The 22,319-nt window shown below is 39.0% G+C and overlaps 1 protein-coding gene across 3 annotated transcripts in view; it reads left to right on the top strand.

The window, feature by feature from the left end:
- Nucleotides 1-22,319, top strand: part of IARS1 (isoleucyl-tRNA synthetase 1) — an 81,750-nt gene that overhangs the window by 19,146 nt on the left and 40,285 nt on the right. For all 3 annotated transcript variants that reach the window (XM_061200605.1, XM_061200606.1, XM_061200604.1), the window contains exons 8-16: nucleotides 7,962-8,049; nucleotides 8,318-8,378; nucleotides 11,550-11,645; nucleotides 14,611-14,733; nucleotides 15,255-15,346; nucleotides 16,275-16,373; nucleotides 18,530-18,656; nucleotides 19,916-19,989; nucleotides 20,369-20,563. In XM_061200605.1, coding sequence (XP_061056588.1) covers nucleotides 7,962-8,049; nucleotides 8,318-8,378; nucleotides 11,550-11,645; nucleotides 14,611-14,733; nucleotides 15,255-15,346; nucleotides 16,275-16,373; nucleotides 18,530-18,656; nucleotides 19,916-19,989; nucleotides 20,369-20,563 — 955 coding nt within the window. The remainder of the gene's footprint in view (nucleotides 1-7,961; nucleotides 8,050-8,317; nucleotides 8,379-11,549; nucleotides 11,646-14,610; nucleotides 14,734-15,254; nucleotides 15,347-16,274; nucleotides 16,374-18,529; nucleotides 18,657-19,915; nucleotides 19,990-20,368; nucleotides 20,564-22,319) is intronic.

Raw genomic sequence — 22,319 nt, 5'->3', positions numbered from 1 at the left:
TCAAGGTCCATCCATGATGTTTTAAGCAGCAAACTTTCATTCTTCCTTACAGCGAAATAGCATTCCATTGTACATATACATACCATATTTTGTTCATCAATCCGTCCATTGATGGACACAGGTTGTTTCCATAATTTGGCTATCATAATTAATGCTGCGATGAACATGGGGTGCAGATATCTTTTCAAGTTAGTGTATTCATTTTCTTTGTATAAATACCCAGAAGTAAAATTACTGGATCATATGTAGTTGTATTTTTAATTTTTTGAGGAACCTCCCATACTCTTTTCCATGGTGGCTACACCAATTTACATTCCCATCATCAGTGCAGAGATTCTCTCTTCTCCACATCCTTGCCCGCACTTGCTGTCTCTTGTCTTTTTGAAAACAGCCACTCTAACAGGTGTGAGGTGATACCTTATTGGGGTTTTGATTTGCATTTCCCTGATATAAGTGGTATTGAGCATCTTTTCATGTACCTGATGTATATCTGATTGTCTTCTTTGGAAAAATGTCTATTCAGATCTTCTACCCATTTTTTAAATTGGTTTGGTGGGATTTTTTGTTTGTTTGTTTTGCTATCAAGTTGTATCAGTTCTTTATATATTTTGGATATTAGCCCCGTATCAGCTATATGATTTGCAGATATTTTCTCCCATTCAGATGGTTGCCTTTTCATTTCGTTGATTACTTTTGCTGTGCAAAAGCTTTAGTGTGATGTAGTCCCACATTTTTTTTGTTTGTTTTTATTTTTGCTTCTGTTTCCTTTGCTTTTGTTGTGAGAGCAAAAAAAAAAAAAAAAGACATTGCCAAGACCAATGTCAAGAAGTTTATCAACTATGTTTTCTTCTAGGAATCTTATGGTTTCAGGTCTTATGTTAAAGTCTTTAATCCATTTGCGTTAATTTCTGTATATGGCATAAGAGAGTGGTCCAGTTCTCCCAACACCATTTATTGAGGAGATTCTCCTTTCCCCATTGTATATTCTTGGCTCCTTTATTGTAAATTAATTGTCTTATGTGTGAGTTTATTTCTGGGCTCTCTGTTCTGTTCCATTGATCTATGTGTTTGTTTTTATGCCAATACCATACTGTTTTGATTACTAGAGCTTTGTAATATAGTTTGAAATCAAGGAGTGTTGTGCCTCCAGCTTTGTTCTTCTTTCTCAAGATTGCATGGACTATTCAGGGTCTTTTGTGGGTCCACATAAATTTTAAGATTGTTTATTCTATTTCTGTGAAAAATGCCATTGAAATTTTGATAGGAATTGCACTCAATCTATAGATTTCCTTCAGTAGTATGGACGTTTTAACAATATTAATTCTTCAAGTCCATGAGCATGGAAAAACACTTTTCCATTTATTTGTGTCTTCCATTTCTTTCATCAATGTTTTAAACTTTTCAGTGTCTAGGTCCTTCATTTCCTTTGCTAAGCTTATTCCTACATATTTTATTCTTTCTGATGCAATTGTAAATGCAATTGTTTTCTTAATTTCTCTTTCTGATAGTTCATTATTGGTGTATAGAAATGCAACAGCTTTCAGTATATTGATTTTGTATGCTGCAACTTTATTGCATTTATTTATTTTTTTTAAATAAATTTATTTTTATTTATTTTTGGCTGCGTTGGGTCTTCGTTGCTGTGCGTGGGCTTTCTCTAGTTGCGGCAAGCGGGGGCTACTCTTCGTTGTAGTGCACGGGCTTCTCATTGCAGTGGCTTCTCTTGTTGCAAAGCACGGGCCCTAGGTGCATGGCCTTCAGTAGTTGTGGCACACAGGCGCAGTAGTTGTGGCTCGCGGGCTCTAGAGCGCAGGCTCAGTGGTTGTGGCACACGGGCTTAGTTGCTCTGCGGCATGTGGGATCTTCCCAGACCAAGGATCGAACCTGTGTCCCCTGCATTGTCAGGAAAATTATTAACCACTGTGCCACCAGGGAAGTCCCTCCATTTATTTTTTAGTTCTGAGTTTTTGGTGGAGTCTTGAGTTTTCTATATGTACTATCATATTATCTGCAAATAGTTTTATTTCTTCCTCTCCAATTTGGATACCTTTTATTTCTTTTTCCTGCCCAATTGTTCCGGCTAGGACTTCTAATACTATGTTGAATAAAAGTGGCAAGAGTGGGCATCTTTATCTTGTTCTTGATATTAGAGGAAAAGCTTTCAGTTTTTCACCAAAGAGTATGATGTTAGCTGTGAGCTTGTCATATATGGCCTTTATTATGTTGAAGTACATTCCCTCTAAAAGAGGCATTTTTAGTAGAAGTTGTTCAAGTAATTTTATCTAGCTACAAAGATTATCAGGATAAAGTTGGGGGTTTTTTGTTTGTTTGTTTGGTTGGTTTTTGGCCACACCACACAGCTTATGAGATCTTAGTTCCCCAACCAGGGATCGAACCCGGGCCCCCGGCAGTGGAAGCATGGAGTCCTAACCACTGGACCGCCAGGGAATTCCCAAGGATGTTGTTATTATCAAGTAACGAAAAAATCTCTTAACTCCCTGGGTTTGTGGAAGGCAGGGCCTGGATATGTATTGTTTAGGGCTATGCCCTTATAACCCATTACCTAGAACAAAATAAGTATTCAATAAATGTCAACTAAATGAATGAATGCTTAAAAGTCTTATCATGATAGATAGGAGGAAATAAATAGACAATAGATGGCTCACACTAGAAATAGAACACAGTTAATTCATTAAGGAAAACTGAGTTGGGTACAATATTAGAGAACATCTGAAATTTTCTCAGAAAGTTGCTTAAGTCATGCTTAAGTATTATTTTAAAAATATTCTTTACTCTGATTTTTAAATAGACATCAGTATTAGTAATCAGGACATAGTTTATACTTATAACTTAATAAACTTATTACAAATTATACAAAAAATAAATGTATTTACTAGAATCAGTAAAGCCATTGGGGCTGGGAGGTAGCATGAACTCTCTGGTCACATGTCTTATGATTTATTGTTTGGGAATCTGTTCTTAGGTATGTCATAATCACTCATATGTGCTAATAACCCTGGGAAAATTTGTCTTTTAATAAAATTTCTTAGAAACCCAGAAAGCCTCTACTAAATAATTTTCTAGTGGTGAATACATAGGTATGGTGTTATGTAGCAGGATATGTTTTGGAGGGAGAAATCTGATAATGAGTTTCAAATAGCACAACAAAGCCAGTTAGCTTCCAGTGTACTTCTAAAGCTGGAAATAATCCAACTGTTTGAGCCTCCTGAAAGGATAACCATGCCTGTTTCATGTTGGTGAATTCCAAGGCTTGAGGCAAGGGATCCAGAAAGGAAGCTGTAAGAAGTGGACAGAGTGAAGGTCAAGAGTATATTTTCAGGAGTTTAGAGGAAAATAATATAAGAAAACATGTGGAACACGTCTTAGTTTACTGATTCCTACTCCCCTCTTCTACGTGTCCAAGCAGCTAGTTTATCTACTTATTTCCCCTGGCCTAGGAAAAGGACTATTTTTTTACCCAGAATTTCCTTCTTGGTCCAGTGTAGAAGTAAATACTACTTTTTTTTTTTTTTTTTAGTTTTTTATTTAATTTTTATTTTATATTACAGTATAGTTGATTTACAACATTGTGTTAGTTTCAGGTGTACAGCAAAGTGATTCAGTTATACATACACATATATCTATTCTTTTTCAGATTCTTTTCCCATATAGGTTATTACGGAGTATTGAGTAGAGTTCCCTGTGCTATACAGTAGGTCCTTGTTGATTATCTATTTTATATATAATAGTATGTATGAATCCCAATCTCCTAATTTATCCCTCCCCGCAACCTTCCCCTTGGTAACCGTAAGTTTGTTTCCTAAGTCTGTGAGTCTTTTTCTGTTTTGTAAATAAGTTCATTTGTATCATTTTTTAGATTCCACATATAAGTGATAACCATATGATATTTGTCTTTCTCTAACTTACATAGTATGATAATCTGTAGATCCATCCGTGTTGCTGCAAATGGCATTGTTTCATTCTTTTTTATGGCTCAATAATATTCCATTGTTTGTTTATTTTTGATGTAGAGCTGCATGAACTGTTTTTTATATTTTGGAGATTAATCCCCTGGCGGTCTCTTCGTTTGCAAATATTTTCTCCCATTCTGTGAGTTGTCTTTTCCTTTTGTTTGTGGTTTCCTTTGCTGTGCAAAAGCTTTTAAGTTTAATTAGGTCCCATTTGTTTGTTTTTGTTTTTATATTCATTACTCTGGGAAGTAGATCCAAGTATTGCTGTGATTTATGTCAAAGAGTATTCTGCCTGTGTTTTCCTCTAAGAGTTTTATAGTATCTGGCCTTACATTTAGGTCTTTAATCCATTTTGGGTTTTTTTTCTGTATGGTGTTAAGGAGTGTTCTAATTTCATTTTTTTACATGTAGCAGTCCAGTTTTCCCAGCACCACTTAGGAAGAGACTGTCTTTTCTCCATTGCATATTCTTGCCTCCTCTGTTGTAGATTAATTGACCATAGGTGTGTGGATTTATGTCTGGGCTTTCTCTCCTGTTCCATTGATCTATAAGTCTGTCTTTGTGCCAGTACGATGCTGTTTTGATTACTGTAGCTTTATAGTATAGTCTGAAGTCAGGGAGCCTGATTCCTCCAGCTCCATTTTTGTTTCTCAAGATTGCTTTGGCTATTCGAGATCTTTTGTGTTTCCACACAAATTTTAAGATTTTTTGTTCTAGATCTGCAAAAAATGCCACTAGTAATTTGATAGGGATTGCACTGAATCTGTAGATTGCCTTGGGTAATATAGTCATTTTGACCATATTGATTCTTCCACTCCCAGAATGTGGTATATCTTTCCATCTGTTTCACCTTTGATTTCTTTCACCAGCGTCTTACGGTTTTCTGAGTACAGGTCTTTTGCCTCCTTAGGTAGGTTTATTCCTAGGCATTTTATCCTATTTGATGCAATGATTAAAAAGAAAAAAAATTACATTTCTTTTCTTTTCTTTTTTTAGTTAATTAATTAATTTATTTTTGGCTTCATTGGGTCTTCGTTGCTGCGTGCGGGCTTTCTGTAGTCGCGGTGAGCCAGGGCTACTCTTCGTTGCAGTGTGTGGGCTTCTCATTGCGGTGGCTTCTCTTGTTGCAGAGCACAGGCTCTAGGCATGCAGGCTTCAGTAGTTGTGGCACACGGGCTCAGTAGTCGTGGCACACGGGCTCAGTAGTCATGGCTCGCGGGCTCTAGAGCGCAGGCTCAGTAGTTGTGGTGCACAGGCTTAGTTGCTCCGTGGCAGGTGGCATCTTCCTGGACCAGGGCTTGTGTGCCCTGCATTAGCAGGCGAATTCTTAACCACTGCACCACCAGGGAAGTCCTACATTTCTTTTTGGAGTAAAAATAGAAGTTTTTGAAAAAGTATTAGATTTAATCAGAAGAATAACCTCTAAGAGCATTTTCATTTCTGATTGAAAAATTAACACAAAACATAAAAATTAAAATTAACACAAAAAAACATTGTACAGAGATATAAAAAGTAAAAATTTCATATAATTTTCAGATTATAATACTTTTATGCATCATGCTCCTATTACAGATGAAGAACCTGAGATTCAAAGGGGTTGGCGTATCATTGCTATTAGGAATCTCCAGTATGTGTTTTCTCAACACCGCCAAGCAATTAAATCAATTCAAGCACTAGCTATCTGGAGCTAGAGTCAGATAACACAGGTCAAGAGCTTAGTCCTACAAGACTGCCCCCTGCCACTGCACCCCCCCCTTTCAGATGTCAGTCACAAGTTCCGGTTGTCACCTGGGCTTCTCACCAACCCATGACTTCCTCCTTGGGTCTGAAGAGCAACTCACAGAACTCAGAAACATTGTACTTGCTAGATTACCGGTTTATTATAAAAGGATATTGTAATGGATACACATGAACAGCCAGAAGAAGAAGTGCATAGGGTGAGATCTGGAAGGGTAGCAAGCACAGGAACTTCTCTCCCCAGAACTGGGGTGGGCTACTCTCATAGCATGTGGATGTGTTCACTAACCTGGAAACTCTCCAAACCCCATCCTTTTGGGTTTTTATGGAGGCTTTATTACATGGGCACAATTGATTAAATCATTGGCCATTGGTGATTGAACTCAATCTCTGACCCCTCTCTCCTCCCCAGAGGGGGCTGGAGGTGGAGTATGAAAGTTCCAACCCTGTAGCCATGTGCTTGGTTCACCATCCTTAGGTTACCTAGGGGTTTTACAAAAGTCACTCCATTAATGTAACAAAAGACACCTTTGGTTCCCATCACTTAGGAAATTCCAAGGGTTTTAAGAGCTTTACCAGAACAGGGATTAAGACCAAATATATATTTCTTATTATATATCATAGTATCATAGAATTGGTACCAGAACTTGAGACCTTTGTACCTTTCAAATATTCCCTGGTGTCAAGTTAACCATAGTCTCAAAGAGGCCCTTTCCGTAGAGATTTATATGAAAAAAGAAGGTTGGTACCTTCAGGTTTCTGTAGTTTATGGGGAGCAGGGGGAAGTCAGGGAAAGAAAAGAAAAACTCATAGCCAGAAAAAGAATCTGTCTTACAAGACAGTTAACTTGATTCACAATAGCTTGTGCTATCAAGGGAAGAATATTGAGAAAGGAATGGGAAAGTGTTGGGTGTCAGATATTTTTATCATTATTTAGCTGTGCCTTAGGAGTAGCTAAGACCAAGAGTTGGTTTCTAACGATATCAACTGGGAAGGAGCTGTTTCCACATAGAGCCTGGCTCTGGTGTCTACTGCTGCTTCTCCCTGCAAGTGCATTTCTGTCTGTTATAAGTTTCCTGTGTTTCCTGTGGGTCATGGTCATTCCGTAGTGAGCCTGACAGCCTTAAAGGCCATCTGGCTGAGATTTCAATCATGTCATTCATCTGCCTGCATACAACTCTTTTACTTCTTGGACCATGTGTTCTGTGTTTTTTTCAGAAAATATAGACTCCACTTATAATGAAGTTCCTGTGAGGTCAGAACTGGTGGGTGGCAACATTATTTGTGGTAGTTTTTCAGTGAATTGCAAAGGCCTTCACAATGATCCATAGATGCTCATTTTTCTTACAGCCTTAGTATATTCTTGGGTATAGCTTTAGTATATTCTTGGGTATGTCATACTTTACATGTGGACGTTTAAATTAACCTAAATTTTTGTAAGGCAATTTGTCAGTATCTTATTAAATTTTAAATGTTTATGCATTTGTTTCAGCTTTTCTCTTCCTAGGATAGTATCCTCCAGAAATGTTTCCAGTATGGGTACAAAGACATGTATAAGGATATTCGTTATCCCAGTGTTCATAGCAGTAACAATTTGAAAACAGTTTAATTGTCTAGCATGAATTGGTATGTTAAAAAAACTTGTACCTCCATAAGATGGAATACTATAGAGCTATTTAAAAGAATGAGAAAATCTATATGTGCTAACATATGAGAAAATGTTCACAACGTATTATGTGAAAACAAATTACAAAACTGTATTGAGTTATATCCCATAATTATTAAGTTACATGTTTACATAATATGTATGTTAATATATACATAGAAAAACACCTGGAGGAATAGACACTGAAATGATAGTGTCGAGGTGGGGGGCGGGGTGGGGTGGGGAGTATGAGATTATGGGAAACTTTTACTTTGTGATCTTCTTGGTTTGCTAATGTTACGGATTTTAAACACTCATATATATTACTTTCGGTAGGAGAAAATAAAGATTAATTTACTTAAAATGAATAGAGGTGTGGTTAACAACAACTGATGAGCTGCCTTAACAGCATTTGATGTTTTTGTCTTTTTCGTATTTGGAAAGCACGTGTGCCCTAGCGTTCTTTGTGGTATTCCTCTGTCAGTGCTGAGCACATTGGATGCAGGTGATATAGGAGCCCCTGGAGGGAAAAATATGCAGATGCGTGTCTTTAGCGTAAGCCAAAGCCTGAATATCATTGAAGTGCACTTTTTCCCTTGCTCTCATAGATGCTGTCAGAGGAAAATTATACATTTTAATGGAAGCCAGATTATCAGCCCTCTATAAATTGGAGAGTGACTATGAGATCCTTGAAAGGTGACTATACAAATCATTGATTTGTACGTGTGTGTGTGTGCACGTGCATGTGTGTGTCTTTAGCTTTAAAAAGTGAGATACCTTATTGCCCAAAAGCTATATTATTCAAGTTTAGTTTTAAGTACTAATACCAAGTACATTCAGGTCACACATTCCAGCACTAATGATTTAGGAACAGGGAAACCAGAAGGGAATGGTAACTTGATGTGGCTGCAGCCTCATTTCTTTGATGATTTTAATTGTGAGTTTGCCTTTCTCTTTTTTCTAGATTTCCTGGTGCCTATCTCAAAGGCAAGAAATACAGACCCCTGTTTGACTATTTTATAAAGGTGAGCTTAGAGACTTCTACCACAGGAGCTCTCCACAACCCATGTATTTGATAACTGGAGTGGTATTTATATTTTCTTATTGTTATATTGTTCATACAAGTGTGCCTAAATCCAAAAATCTGTTTTAGTATTACAGAAATTAAATTCTGTTTGTATTGCCTTCTTGTTTTAGTAATTAAAATCCTATAGGAATTTTTAAATACCTTTCTCAAATTACATAAGGAATCAGTTACATTGATAAGATTTAATGTGTGTATATTTGTATTGTTTATAGTCTACACATCACCCAGGAAAGTCGTTGAGGTGTTTTTTGTTTTTTGAGTTTTGTTTTTACAAATTTAATATAGTGCTCAGATAGTGCTTTTACAAAACTGTGTGTGTAAAAGTAAACAGAGTTCATTTCAAGGAATTGATGAGGTGGGTGCTCTAAGCTCAGACATTTAGTAACTTAGTTCTTATAAGAATCACAAAGCTATTTTATGTGGTTTTCCATTTTCTGGCAACAGAATCCACAGCTGTAGCTGTAAACCCCACCACCAACAACAAAAGAATAAAGTCAGCAGGAATTTCCTGTTGGTTCTTATTTATAGGTCTTGGAGTGAAATAATGAGCAACGCTCTCAGACCTGGTTTTACACATTATGTGGAAATTATATTCAGTTGGATGTAGCATTAGCCAGCAAAACCTTACACCATAGCCCAGGATAAAATATTTGCTTACCTCTGTTCTGATTCAGTGTAGGGATAGAGTTTGGCTGATGCAGGTGATCTCTGCCATTTGGGCTCTGTCCACAACATCACATCTGCCTCTACATTTTTGTGCACCTGAGTGTTTTCCCATGTTTCTTATCTCCTAACTAATGGCATTCCTCCTCATTCCATGTTGCTGCTGATGGATTTCCAAACACTTTACCTGGTCTGGTCCCTCCCTGTGAGCCTGCAGTCATTTGCCAGCACATTCCTCACTGGGTATTCTCCACTTGACACAAGGCAGTCCTACTCTCTAACCACATTCCCTAATGTTGATTTAAACATATCCTTTGCTTCCATCACACTGACCCTTTCTTTTCCTCCCTCCCTGCCTTTGTTTTTATTGTCTTCCTCCTCTTTTTAAAAAAAACCCTCACCTTTCTTTAATGTCATATCAGCTTGACACTCTTCAAGGCTAAACTCAGGTGCCATCTGAAAAAAAAGCATTTTTTGAAATGCTTCTTTGGTTTCTCCCTCTGAAAAATATCATTCCTGCATTCTTCTCTTCTGTATCATAACATGTTTTGTTTTTTCTTGTAGTTGTTTTTATTTGTCTTAAAACCTCTTACACTAGATCCCTTTGAGAACCTAAGGAAAGTTTAACCCTCTCAGAAAATGCACATGGACACAATAGATAGGAACTTTAGGTTAAATCAGAAGTCTGTCTGGAATATGCACTCAGTTCATACTGATCTAAGTTATTTAAGAACAACAACTGTCCATTCATTTAGCTTCCTGAAATTTCTAGAACATTTGGTGAGTTTTAGAAAGATGCTGCAAATTCTTTGAAGACAAAAATCGTCTGGTGTATACCTAAAATACACATGTTCTGAAATATTAAGTGGGAGCTATGAGAGTAGATGCTGTCTGTGAAGGACAGCACTATAGCTCCCTGTGTGAATGCTGACCCAGTTCAGCCTTGGCAGGGGAAGGATCTCAAACTGGACTTCGAGAGATAGGAATGCAATGCAGGGTTTCTTTGTTAGAAACCCTCTACAGTTAGAAACAGTAAGATACCTTTGTATTCCCTGTTCTTACATCTAAGAACCCACATATTATCTCTCCATGTTTAAACTATTGAAGACATACCTTTTAGCACCTATCATACCACACCAAAAATATTTCCAGGTGACTTGGGTTATAGCAATTAAAAATTCAGGGCTTCCCTGGTGGCGCAGTGTTTGAGAATCTGCCTGCCAATGCAGGGGACACGGGTTCGAGCCCTGGTCTGGGAAGATCCCACATGCCGCGGAGCGACTAGGCCCGTGAGCCACAGTTGCTGAGCCTGCGCGTCTGGAGCCTGTGCTCCGCAACAAGAGAGGCCGCGATAGTGAGAGGCCCGCGCACCGCGATGAAGAGTGGCCCCCACTTGCCTCAACTAGAGAAAGCCCTCGTACAGAAACGAAGACCCAACACAGCCATAAATAAATAAATAAATAAAATTTAAAAAAAAAAGAAAAAAAAATTCATAGTTATTTTTCAAGTTTAGTTTTAAGTGAATGCCAAAGAATTAAAGAGTTGTGATATAGTTGAAAATAAAATTGCGTTTGGAACCAAAAGACCTTCTTTCAGGTCATTACTAGTTGTATGATTTGGGCAAACCATTTCATCTTTGTTCAGAGTTTGTTCATCTGTGAAATTCAAATACAACCAGAATATTTTTAAAACATGAGACTGCTGATGCCTTTTTCACAGGATTATAGGATTAAATGTGAAAATAATTTCTGAAAGTACTTTTTGCAAAGGCAGAGAGGTAAGAAAGCAAAGGGTCAGTTTGGCTGAAACAAAGGGTATGTGAAAAGAAATATTAAGAGATGAAGGTAGAAGAAGTAGGTCTGTAGTGTTATGTGTATGAACCTGACTTTATTGTTGTTACAAAGAAAATCAAACTGAAAACATTTCCCTGCAGTGTTACAGTAGATGGAATACCTGTAACTAGAACTTGTAACTCAGCTCCCATCCCGATTCTTCCAAGGTTTGCCTTTTATTACTGAATAACCTGAGCTGGACTGAAAGGAAAAGGAGCAGCAAAGCATATGCAGTGATTGAAAATATACCAGGAAGCGAATCGTTAAGGAAGCACATCATCTGAGACATTTTCACGATAAACTGCATTCTAGGGCAGGGGTGAGGTTGGAAGAACTGATGAAAAAGCACAGTTTTGTGGCGAAGGAAGTTAGAAATTTTTCTCTGCAAGTCTTCAAATAATTATTTCATTTATAAGTGATGAACTGTTATTCATGGAAACGATGTATTGAATTAGCATGTTTCTTCCCAATCTGAATTATTCTGTCTTTTCTATTTCTGAAAATAATTTTGCATGTTAAAAGATTTTTCAGGCTTTTACCAAAAACTGTTATTAAATTAATATTATGGTATGGTATTGTTTTATTCTTTAAGCCTGATAACCTTTCTTTTCCAGTGTAAAGAGAATGGTGCTTTTACTGTGCTTGTTGACAACTATGTGAAGGAGGAAGAAGGCACTGGGGTTGTACACCAAGCTCCTTACTTTGGTGCTGTGAGTAGTATATGTCTTGCAAATGCATTTATGAGAAGTAAACGTCAGTGGCCACTGAGTCGTGTGTGTGTGTGTGTGTGTGTGTGTGTGTGTGTGTGTGTGTGTGACAGGGAGAGAGAAGAGAGATGTTTCTCACTGTTGTTCACACTATGGAGTTAACCTCTTTTCAGGCTCACTGCCCCCAGAGATACCTTATAAAACTTGCATCTGTAATTCCTTCACCCTGAGCTGATTTTTGAAAATGGTGTGCTAAATCCTGAGTGTTGCTGGGCATTTCGTCTTTCTAAAAGGCATGCTATGTTTTCATTCATTCACTATTTACTTGCTATACACTTTGCCATTTATGATATGCAGTTCTGGGAGTTTTGACAAGGGCATAGAGTCATACAGTCACCACAACCATCAAAACGCTGAAAGGTTCCATCACCTTTGCTGTGTTCTTGACTAAATAAATACTATATGATCAGAAGGGAGAATTTGACCTCTTTCCTCAAGGCTGTGCAGTGCGGTTAATTTTAAGTTTTGCCCAGAGTAATTTTTCAAAAAGTGTAATCCTTTTAATGTAATTTGTATATGAATAAAACAAGAGCATAGGGATTAAGGGCACACATTTAGAACCAGAGCTCACCTTAGGTCAGAGCTCTACCACTAACAGGCCATCCCTGGGTAAGTTACTTAGCCTGTCTGAACTTCCTTTTCCTCCTCTGTGACATGGAATGATAGTACCTGCCCGTCTGGGTAACTACAAGGATTAAATGGAATCATCCATATAGAGCATTTAGCACAGTGCCTGACATTGTAAGAGTGTGTACAGTCACTGCTTGGGGTGTAGCACCCACTGGGGACGTACAAATTCCTCTTGGCTTGATCATTTTGTCAGAGAGGCAGTGAAGCTAGTCTGTCTCCGTTGGTCTTTTTTTTTTTCACACTTAATCTCTGCAGGGATTTTTATTATGGAAGTCTTCAAACATACACAGAAGTAAAGAAAATATAATAATTCCTTATGTTCACATTATCCAGCTGCTTTAATTATTAATTTGGAATTTCTGTTATATCTGTCTCGTTCCCTGTCCCCTTCCCCAACACCTTTTTTGGCTGGAGGGTTTTGTGGCAAATCCTCAACATCATATCTTTCATTTACAAATACTTCTGTATGCATCTCTGACTGATAAGGACTTTTATTTTTAACATAGCCACCATGCCATTATACCCAATAAAATTAACAATTGCTTAATATCACCTAATACCTGGTCAGTATTCAAGTTAGATGGAAAGTAAGCATTCTTGATAATACTATTTATTGAGTTTTAGGAACTAGTCAAATTTCAGCTATTCATTGTAATTTTAGGGTCAACTGGTGTCATTGTTCCACTGATAATAAATAATGAAAAGGTAACTTCTTGGTATGTATCTGTCCTGAATGCCAGGCAGGTTAATGTTATAGAAGATCAGATCTTTAAATTTCAGCCTTTAACCCCACTTGGTAGACGTTTTCCAAGAGACCTTCCATGTTGCGGCTTTGCCAGACAATGTGCTATGTGATCTCTCCACAGAGTCTATGCACTTCTACATGACCATGTTGAACGTTACGTGTTATTCTGGCTCCACTCAGGGATGCTGCTCTTAGCTAGTCGAATTGAGTAGGGCTGTTTGCTCTATACTAAATGGTTCAAATTGCTGGACTTTGGGGCTTGTCCTGTCCGTGTTGCTTAGTGTTTTTTTTTCAGGGTCTTCCTTCATGGCCAGGCTGTCATTGCCCTTGTTTGTCATGTGCCACACGCACATGTCGCATCACACTAGGCAGCCTCTCAGCATAGCGGGAGTTGAACACAGGCCCAGGTGGAACCATACTGGCTTTCCAGTTTATCTCGGCGTCAAACCAGGGTATGGTTTCACTATTTAGTCCAAGACAGTCCCTTTAATTTTAGATTCAAACAGCATAGCATGGAGGTAAAGACCTTGGACTCTAGAGCCAGGCTGTTTGGTTCTGAATGTGAGCATTGCCACTTTGCAGCTGAGTTATTTCTTTGTGCCTCAGCTTCTTCATCCGTAAAATGGAGATACTTGCTGGTTTGTCTGAGGGGAACACATGATGAAAACCTAGTACATCTATCTGCCTTCCTCACAGGATCATTGTAAAGGTTAAATGAGCTAATGTAATGTAATCAGATGTTCAGAGCACTGTTTGATATAGCACTTTATGTGTTTGCCCTGGTTGTTGTTAACATTGCTCAAAATGTATTCCTGAAGCATTGTGGTGTACCCAGGCTGCCTGGGGCCCATATTACTTATTTGTAAAGTGAATAGTTTGGGGGTTTTTTGTTTGTTTGTTTTATTTATTATTTTTTTTAATTTATTTATGCACGCCACACCACGCGGCTTGCGGGATCTTAGTTCACTGACAAGGGATTGATCCCAGGCCCTGGCAGTGAAAGCGCCAAGTTCTAACCACTGGACCACCAGGGAATTCCCGTAAAATGAATAATTTGGATTTAGATCACTGTTGCCATCGTTTCAGGCACTCCTTGACCGGATGCAAATCCATATGCACATCAAGCGTTGTGCAGTACTAAACAGTTCATGCCTTACACGTGTATGTTCTTCTGCTTTGTGCATACATGTATGTGTATACATGCTGCTGTTATAAATCAAATTTGATTTTGTTCTAATGTATTCATATGTGGCATCTTTCTTCTTACTTAGTGGATACTCAGCTATATTAGGGGTTTGTGAGTAATGGCTGGGAAGACTGATCTAATCCCCTAACCCTGCTATAGGGCTCTGGATTCTCTGAATGATCCTTGAGTTAACTTCAGTTGAGAGGATAATGAAAGTTGGATACATTTATATGTCAGAATACTGAAAAAGTCTCCTATAAATCTATTGCCTCATATGCTCCTCTCTTGCCACACCCACTCTTAACTGTTTTATTCTTCCCTTCTTCTACCTTTCTCCTTTTCCCCAGGATGACTATCGGGTCTGTATGGATTTCAACATCATTCAGAAAGACTCTGTCCCTATTTGCCCTGTGGATGCTTCAGGCTGTTTCACAGGGGAAGTGACAGATTTTGCAGGACAGTATGTGAAGGTCTGTATCTTTATGGCTTAGAAAGGTGTCAGTTTCATCGTACTTCTTTCATTAATCAGTTTTTTGTTAAATAGCTTCCATATGTGGGATTTTTTTTCCCCAGGAAGTAGATTTTGTTTTGTTTTGTTTGAGCATATAAAATCAGAAAAAATAGACATATTATCAGCTCCATTCCAAGGGTCTAGTATCTTCAGAGGAAGCATGCTGTAATTTCAAAGGTAGGAATCAGAAAAAGTGGGCTCTGGTTTGTGACTCCGGAAACAGCTTTGTGACCTTGGGGTAATCATTGCTGATTGAAAACTTCACTACCTTAAGTGGTCTGGAACGTACTTTAAAAGTACTTAAAGTTACACAGTGGCTGAAATGTGGACCAAGTATTTTTATAGTACATTTGTTATTTGTGCCTTTTATTCATAGTAAAGGTATCAAAATAACAAAGTTTAGTAATATACTTAATTATACTGTATTACTAAGTATTGTAGGATATTTTAATGGCTAGATTTTAAATTTTTTTTAAATAGGATGCTGACAAAAATATCATCAGGACCCTAAAGGAACAAGGTCGACTTCTTGTTGCCAGCACCTTCAGCCACAGCTACCCTTTCTGCTGGAGGTGAGATGAAATGTAGCTCGAGGTTCAGCTTTGTGGATACATTTGATATGTGTGCCCATTCCATCAGTTCATGGTTCCCATCTCATTTGTATCCTTTAGAGTTAGTGTCTGAAAACTTCATTCTTGTTTTAAGGAGAATTTTATGAATTCATGTATATAGTTATTTCATTACTTAGGTGTAAGAAACATAGGCATATACCAATATGTATTGTGTTGGGATCACAGTTCTCTAGGATGAGATATATCTCTAAAATTTTCTAATGGAATTTAGTGAGAAATATAATGTGCAATTTTTTTTTTTTTTTTGGCTGCATTGGGTCTTTGTTGCTGTGCATGGGCTTCTCATTGTGGTGGCTTCTCTCGTTGCGGAGCATGGGCTGTAGGCATGCAGGCTTCAGTAGTTGTGGTGCATGGGCTCAGTAGTTGTGGCTCATGGTTCCGGAGCACAGGCTCAGTAGTTGTGGCGCACAGGCTTAGTTACTCTGCAGCATGTGGGATCTTCCAGGACCAGGGATCGAACCCGTGTCCCCTGCATTGGCAGGTGGATTCTTACCCACTATGCCATCAGGGAAGTCCCTGTGATGCAAGTTTTAATATAACATCATACTATAAAGATGTGGGTGAAAATGGAATGTTCAATGGCATCACGTTTTGTTCCCATGTTTCCTCTTTGCTGAGGTTGACATCATTTCTTAGTCAACTGTCACACAAGCAGAACTATATTTTTTCTTGTTCTCTTATTAGCTTTCACCTTCTTGTGAAAGATGGAGGGAGATGACATAGACATTAGTATTTGCAATAGAAATAAATATCAGTAGAAGGCCTAATAGTTGGTGGTGATATCAGTAAGAAACTAAAGGTCAGTCTTACCCTTTGCCCCTGCATACCTCAGTCTGCCCAGCCACGTTCTGCATTTTTGCTTCCGCAGGTCAGACACTCCCCTCGTTTACAAAGCAGTGCCTAGCTGGTTCGTTCGGGTGGAGCATATGGTAGACCAGTTGCTGAGGAACAATGACCTATGTTACTGGTGAGCAATAAGTTGTGTGTCTTCATAATGTCCTTTGTCATGTAGTTAGTACTGGTTTATACTTCCCTCAAGTTATAGTAATTTTAAAAGCCATCTTTTGTTGTATATTGTAATAATAGCTATTTTTCTGTTTATTCAGGAACACAAAATAATTTAAATAATACTATATAACAGAAGAAACAGCCCTCTTATGACAGGACATATAGGGGAACATTTTTCTTTTTTAAACCCAATGGAAATGAGAAGTTGCCATTTATTTGATTTAAAGAATGGAATGACTTTGGAAAACTGGCTGTACTCTCAGAGTCCATTAGCTTTAAATAATAGTCATTTTCAGGATATACATTTATTTTTGGATATACCTACAAAAGCCATTTACACTTACTATTTTTGACACTTGTTGAGTTCCTAAAGTATGGCGATGTCTTGTGTACAGTGGTTTCATGGATAAACACTGCAGGGACAGAAGTCTTTCTCTCCTCAGCTAATATCTAAACTGCAGAGAGGTGTTACAGTAGTTCCTCCATTTTTCCATAGGGGGTATGTTCCAAGACCTCCAGTGGATGCCTGAAAACGCAGATAGTACCAAACCCTATACTGTATATACTGTGTTTTTCCTATATCTACATACCTATGATGAAGTTTAATTTATAAATTAAGCACGGTAAGAGAATATCCAAATTGCCAGCATCACTGCTTTTGCCCTTTGGGGCCAATTTTTAAGTAAAAAGGGTTATTTGAACACACGCACTGAGATAATCAACAGCTGACGTGGTAGCCGAGATGGCTGCTAAGTAACTAATGAGCGGGTAACATATACAGCCTGGATACACTAGACAAAGGGATAGTTCAGTTCCCAGGCAGGACGGAGTGCAAGGGCGCAACACTTCATCATGCCACCCAGAAAAGTGTGCAGTTTAAAGCTTAAGAACTTTTTACTCCTGGAATTTTCCTTTTAATATTTTTGGACCATGGTTGACTGTGGGTAACTGAAACCATGTAAAATGAAACCACAGATAAGGGGGGACTACTGTACTTCAACCTGTAGGTGCAAAAATGATACAAAACTAAATCTATGTATTCCAGAAGAATGTTTTTCCTTGAGAGTTTTGAGGGTAATCACTATTTCTTATTTTCCCCTAGAATCCAACTTGACTTTAAGTTGTGTTCTCTGGGGAAGTAAGAAATAGTGCATTTGATTTTGGAAGAATGGGGAGAATCTCAGGGCAGTAAAAGAAAACTATAGCTTTCTATATTTCTTAACAAAGTGAATTTCTCAAGAGCAAAATGTTTTTTCATTTTTATACCTAAGAAGCTCTTTAGTTTCCTAGTGGAGTGCTGAGTATAGAATATTCGTATGGCTGCCTCATTGGGGGTGGTGGCGGGAGGTGTGCAGGCCTGTAAACTGACCTAGGATGGTAACTGCAGCACCTGAGAGGACAGAATGTTTTGGAGCCTAGGTGTGCCCTAACTCAGCCTTGAGCTTGGCAGCGTTTCCTACAAAGCTGAACCTTAAAGAATAAGGAGTCATTTACCAGTCAGAAGCTATAAGAGCCTTGGGTAGGGGAGTGGCTGAGGGAAGGAGGGTGGCGGGGTGAAGGTTATCGAAGTGGAGGGATGGCATGGACAGAGGCAGTGAGGTAAGAAGCTGCATTCTAAGGAACTTGCCTTATTGCTAGAGCCTAAAGTGCAGTGGCAGGGGGACTGCAGGTGAGCCTGGAGAGGCAGCTTCCCACCAGCTACACATAACCCCCGCCTATTCAGACTCTTACTTTGTAGGTGATTAAGAGCCCTTGCTAATGAGTTTCAGTAAAAGCGCTATTGTATGGATGACCTGAAGACTAGATCTAAGTAAGATCAGGCTAGCTGTCGTCATGGTGATTGGTTAAAGGATTGCGGCAGTCCTGCAGTTGGAGAGCAGGACAGGGAAGCTTGTGTGCTGTGGGGTTTCATATTACAGAGCATCTTCCTGGGATGGATTCATAGCAGAAACAGCCTCTGTGGGTCTTCTCATGCTGTCCATTTGGAAGACATTCTCCTAGGAGTGAGCTCAGCATTTCCAGAATGTTAGGTTCACAAAGGCTTATGCAGATCTAATTTACAAATTTACTTACTAATGTTTTTATGTGATTGGTTATCTGATCTGTTTATTGCAGGGTCCCAGAGTTTGTGCGAGAAAAGCGATTTGGAAATTGGCTGAAAGATGCACGTGACTGGGCAATTTCCAGAAACAGATACTGGGGCACTCCTATCCCACTGTGGGTCAGCGATGACTTCGAGGAGGTGAGGCAGGGCAGTGTTCACTTGTGTTGATTTTTGCTAAAGCACTTCATTCATGCATCTCAGTATGGGGTAAAAGAATATGGTTTCTTTTTTTCTTTGCCTCTTTCTTATTGCATCAGTTTTTTTTTTTCTTTGTTCCTTCCTAGAATTATGACATAAATAAGAATATGTTTTTAGGATTTTAATTTATTTTTACTTTAATTAAATATAGTTTTAAATTTCCCTCTGTGTAAAAGTGAAAAATATAATTTGTATTTTTCTCGGGAAACTCCTCACATTGTTTATCTTGTGTTGCTCAGAGCTCTTTTTCTCCTTTTGCGTTTCTGATGAACAGAACAGAGACTCCACCCCCTGCACTAAGTCACAGCATATTAAAACGGCCTTATAGTGATAAAAAAGGACAACTGAAAAACATACCAAAGCATTGCAGACCTTTAATTTAAAAGCAAATGTGTGTGTGTGTGTGTGTGTGTCTAAATAAATACATACATAGGTATATAGATATATTCCCTCTGTCCAATGCTGACAGCATTAGAACAGTCATGAGCAGCAGCAGCAGCCCAGGGACCTCAGTAAATCTCCAGTAGGGACCTGAAAGGCAACAGTGAAGTAGCTGAATCAGAGGACTTTTCAGGACTGAGCAGGAAGGGCAGAGAAAGAGGCTGTGAGTATTCAGTAGGTAGTAGATGACTTCTGGGTGTGAACCCACAGCAGCTCCTGCTGGTGCAGCCCAGCTACACGGCCCCTGTTAGATGACTCACCTTGTTCTGAATGCCCCTGCTGGGCCCATCTCCCAGCCTCCTTACATGAGTATAATCCTAATGTCTTGCAATCTGACTATTTGGTCCAGTTCATGCACAATAAATTAGTTCCAGCTTTGACTTGAGAAGATTTCAGATTAAAGAGCCAAGTTCAAGTGCCAGGAACAAACTAAGATGCCTTAGAGTAACAGTCTAGGCATTTCACTTATGCTGGTTATTTTCGGCAGAGATTTGGACATAGTAGACCCTCAAGAAATACTCGTTGAGATGATGGCTGTGAAATTCTCTCCTTGTAGGGAATCCCTCTGATATAGGGATAGGTAGCAAAGAAGTGAAGTCTGCTCACCAATTCAGACAGTGACCTAGAGTCTTTCATGAGGTAAGCCACCTTGATGATAACTCATGAAGATCAAAGGTTTCTAAACCTAAACATGAATGTTACATAAATTAACTCTGTTTGATCTTTGGCTCTGAGGCCTTTTAACTTTGTTTTGACAGGTGGTGTGTGTTGGGTCAATGGCAGAACTGGAAGAACTGTCAGGAGCAGAGATCTCAGATCTCCACAGAGAGAGGTCAGTTTCTGAATGTTTGATTCACTTCAGTTCAGTATCGGGCTAGGTAGCCTGTTAAGACATGGTCTCTGTATCAGATCACAGAGCTACATGTAGAAATCAAACACTAGTTTGCTGAATTACTTCGTTGTTGATGATTCATGTCATATTAAGGAAAGGTGGCCTCTTGTCCTTGAGTTAGATGTCAGGAGACTTTGGTATATAACCTTCCAGATGGAGCCCTGATGGTGCTCTCTGAAAGCCTGTGAGAATTGCTGATATTTCTGTTTGCAGATGCATATGAAAGAGCTGTGAGGGCATTGTGTTTCCTCTTGGCAATTAAACTGTAATTTCTGTTTTGCTTAAAATTAATAGAAGTGGCTACTTCTTTGTTTACTAGCATTGACCATCTGACCATTCCTTCACGCTGTGGGAAGGGATTGTTGCATCGCATCTCTGAAGTGTTTGACTGTTGGTTCGAGAGTGGCAGCATGCCCTATGCTCAAATTCATTATCCATTTGAAAACAAGAGGGAGTTTGAGGATGCATTTCCTGCAGATTTCATTGCTGAAGGCATTGACCAAACCAGAGGATGGTATGTTTCTTGTTCTTTAAAGCGTTTTTATATTTATTTATTTATTTATTTATTTATTTATTTTTGGCTGTGTTGGGTCTTTATGCTGTGCGTGGTCTTTCTCTAGTTGTGGCGAGCGGGGACTATTCGTTGCGGTGTGCGGGCTTCTCATTGCGGTGGCTTACTCTTCTTGCGGAGCATGGGCTCTGGGCACGCAGGCTTCAGTAGTTGTGACACACGGGCTTAGTTGCTCCGCGGCATGTGAGAGCTTCCTGGGGCTCAGGGATCGAACCTGTGTCCCCAGCCTTGGCAAGCGGATTCTTAACCACTGTGCCACTAGGGAAGTCCCTCTTTAAAGTGTTTTATTGATTTGATTTAACAGGTATTTTACTGAGCATTTAACATTTTTCAGCTGGGTGCTGGGGAGATTGTGTCAAACAGGACAGGCTCTGCTCCTGCCCTCTGCCCCTCACCACTAAACATACCATAAAAGTGTCTTTTGAGCAGGAATCTCACACTATATTAGGGCTGTAGTTTTAGAGTTTGAATTGTTTCTTTGACATTTTGGAATACAGAGATTTTGGTGTGTGGAAAGGTTAAGTGATACAAAACAATTAATGTGTCCTTAGTTTGTTTAGTTCAAATCATTTACACAAGTGTTTAGTGGGTATTTCATACAAGATACTGGAGTGGGTGCTACAAATTGGAGGGTTAGTTGAAAATGTACTAAGATGTTAAGGCTAGCCTCATAACAGTCTAAAAAATCCAGGTTTAAAATTTTAAAAAAGAAAAAAAAAGCATGGTGGGGAGGACTTTGGCATTGGTTTTATCTGATGCCTTACCTAAAGCAGTACCCTCATCCTCTTAATTAGAAAAAGATGAATTACCTTCTCTTCATGCATGAGCTTGACTGACCCAGGTTCTAATTATACTTTCATTAGTAATGTTTCTGCAGGAGTGTTTAAAGAATGTTGGTATCATTTTCTGTCTTTACAACTTGTAGTCATCACAAACTGATGAAATTCCAGCCTTAATGTTCTTAATGTTTTCAGCTTCCAATCCATTTTTCTATAGAAACAGCTACCATATACAAACTCCTGTTCTTAGGGAGGGCCAGATGACTCACCAATAAGTTGTTTCTCTGAGGAGTTGCCATGTCTGGCAACTGTTGAAAGCCCTCACGTGGGTCCCCATGTGCACACTGCCTCCCTCGCCTTCTGTCAGGTATGGGTTGCCTCTCATAAGAACCAGGGTCCTCCTGACCTGTCTGATTTCCGTCCTCATTAGTTGTGTCTGGTGATGTTCTTGAGATGCAAAATCAGGTCGGAGATGACACAAGTGCATTACTTACTGGGACAGCTTACATGGATGTGATAGAGTTCTTTTAGGGAACTAGCTAGCTAGCATATAAACATGCATGATATCTGATAGAATAAAAACATTTTCTATGTTCATATAGACTAGCTTTTAACTTTTGGATGAGAGTGCTTTTTTCATCTTTTGTCATCAGACTGTCCCATATGACCTTGTGCTAAAGGCAACACATCTCTGGATTTCCAGCCTGGCATTTCTGGGAGGTCCTGAGAGGCCACCAGTGCTGCCCTGCTCTGCCTTGTGGCTGTCCAACTAGCTCCCCAAGGAAGGTGATAGTACTGTCCCCAGCAGGGGGTCAGTACCTCACTCCAGGGCTTTATTTGCTTTAAATAAAGTTCATTTTATTTTTTCTAGTGAGAAGCTCTAATATGACTGGTCTGCAGTGGGTCCTGTGCCTAATTTT

Source organism: Eubalaena glacialis, chromosome 9 (assembly GCF_028564815.1).
Source record: "Eubalaena glacialis isolate mEubGla1 chromosome 9, mEubGla1.1.hap2.+ XY, whole genome shotgun sequence".
Lineage (NCBI taxonomy): Eukaryota > Metazoa > Chordata > Mammalia > Artiodactyla > Balaenidae > Eubalaena > Eubalaena glacialis.
Note: the sequence above shows the minus strand (reverse complement) of the source record. Positions and strands in the feature narration are given on the sequence as shown.